The sequence below is a fragment of the Poecilia formosa genome, unplaced genomic scaffold (genome assembly GCF_000485575.1).
Source record: "Poecilia formosa unplaced genomic scaffold, Poecilia_formosa-5.1.2 Scaffold63, whole genome shotgun sequence".
NCBI lineage: Eukaryota > Metazoa > Chordata > Actinopteri > Cyprinodontiformes > Poeciliidae > Poecilia > Poecilia formosa.
The window spans coordinates 2,586,465-2,587,489 of record NW_006800002.1 but is presented as its reverse complement, the minus strand read 5'-3'; the positions used below and the strand labels follow the sequence as shown (position 1 = coordinate 2,587,489).

General features: G+C 41.9%; 1 protein-coding gene across 1 annotated transcript in view; it reads right to left on the bottom strand.

Annotated features, from left to right (window-relative positions):
* Window positions 1–5: 5 nt before the first annotated feature.
* Window positions 6–1,025, bottom strand: part of LOC103139689 (extracellular calcium-sensing receptor-like) — a gene marked incomplete at its 3' end in the record, with an annotated part of 7,012 nt that continues 5,992 nt past the window's right edge. Inside the window, exons 5-6 of the mRNA XM_016672583.1 lie at window positions 769–957; window positions 6–691 (exon numbers count right to left, since the gene is read on the bottom strand). Of these exons, the coding sequence (XP_016528069.1) occupies window positions 6–691; window positions 769–957 (875 nt within the window). The remainder of the gene's footprint in view (window positions 692–768; window positions 958–1,025) is intronic.

Genomic DNA, 1,025 nt, shown 5'->3' with positions numbered 1-1,025 from the left:
GTTATCATCTTGGCTTCGTTGAAATTATCAGGTAGTTTCCGAGCTAGAACAGCTAACACAAAGCAAAACACAGCCAGCAGGCCGATGTAGCCGAGCACAGCCCAGAAACCAACAGCAGAGCCTAACGCACATTCCAGGATGATCTTCTCCTTGTAGGTGCTCAGATTTTTCACTGGGAAGGGAGGACTCACAACCAACCATATGATACATATTATAACCTGAATTAAGGTTACAGACACTACAGTAATCCTTTGTTGTACAGGTCCAAACCATTTCATAACATTGTTACCTGGAAGTGTAGCTTTAAAGGCCATTAGAACCACTATAGTTTTTCCAAGTACACAGGAGATACAGAGAACAAATGTGATGCCAAACGCTGTGTGCCGCAGCATGCAGGACCACTCAGAGGGGGCTCCAATGAAAGTTAGTGAACATAAGAAACACAGAGTCAGAGAGAAGAGCAGCAGGAAGCTCAGCTCAGAGTTGTTGGCTCTGACAATTGGAGTTGTTCTGTGATGGAAGAAAAGCATTCCTGTAATTATGGCCAGAAATGCTCCACCAACAGAAAATACAGCCAGGATGATTGACAGGACTTCATTGAAGGAAAGAAACTCCACAGGTTTGGGAAAACAGGCATCTCTCTTTGCATTTGACCAGAACTCTCCTGGACATGGAATGCAATCAGGAGAATCTGAAAATAAAGTTATAAATGGTTGTTACTCCTTTACTGTTTGATGGTGCAGGTTTGCAGGAAAACATTACAATCACCTGTCATATTACTGATCTCTCCTTCAGGACATGGTATACAGTCATAGCAGCAGATTGGTTTTCCTTTCTGCAACACTTTACGAGTTCCTGGTATACAACTCTCTGAGCAAATGGACACTGGAACCTGAAACAAAACAAAAAAAAAATAGTTAAACATATGATTTTCAAGAAGATGAGCAATGTTGCACTCTTTTGATTACTTGCGTGTCTCCATCCAACCAGGTTAGATTCTTGTAAATGTGAAACTCCTGGCCTTT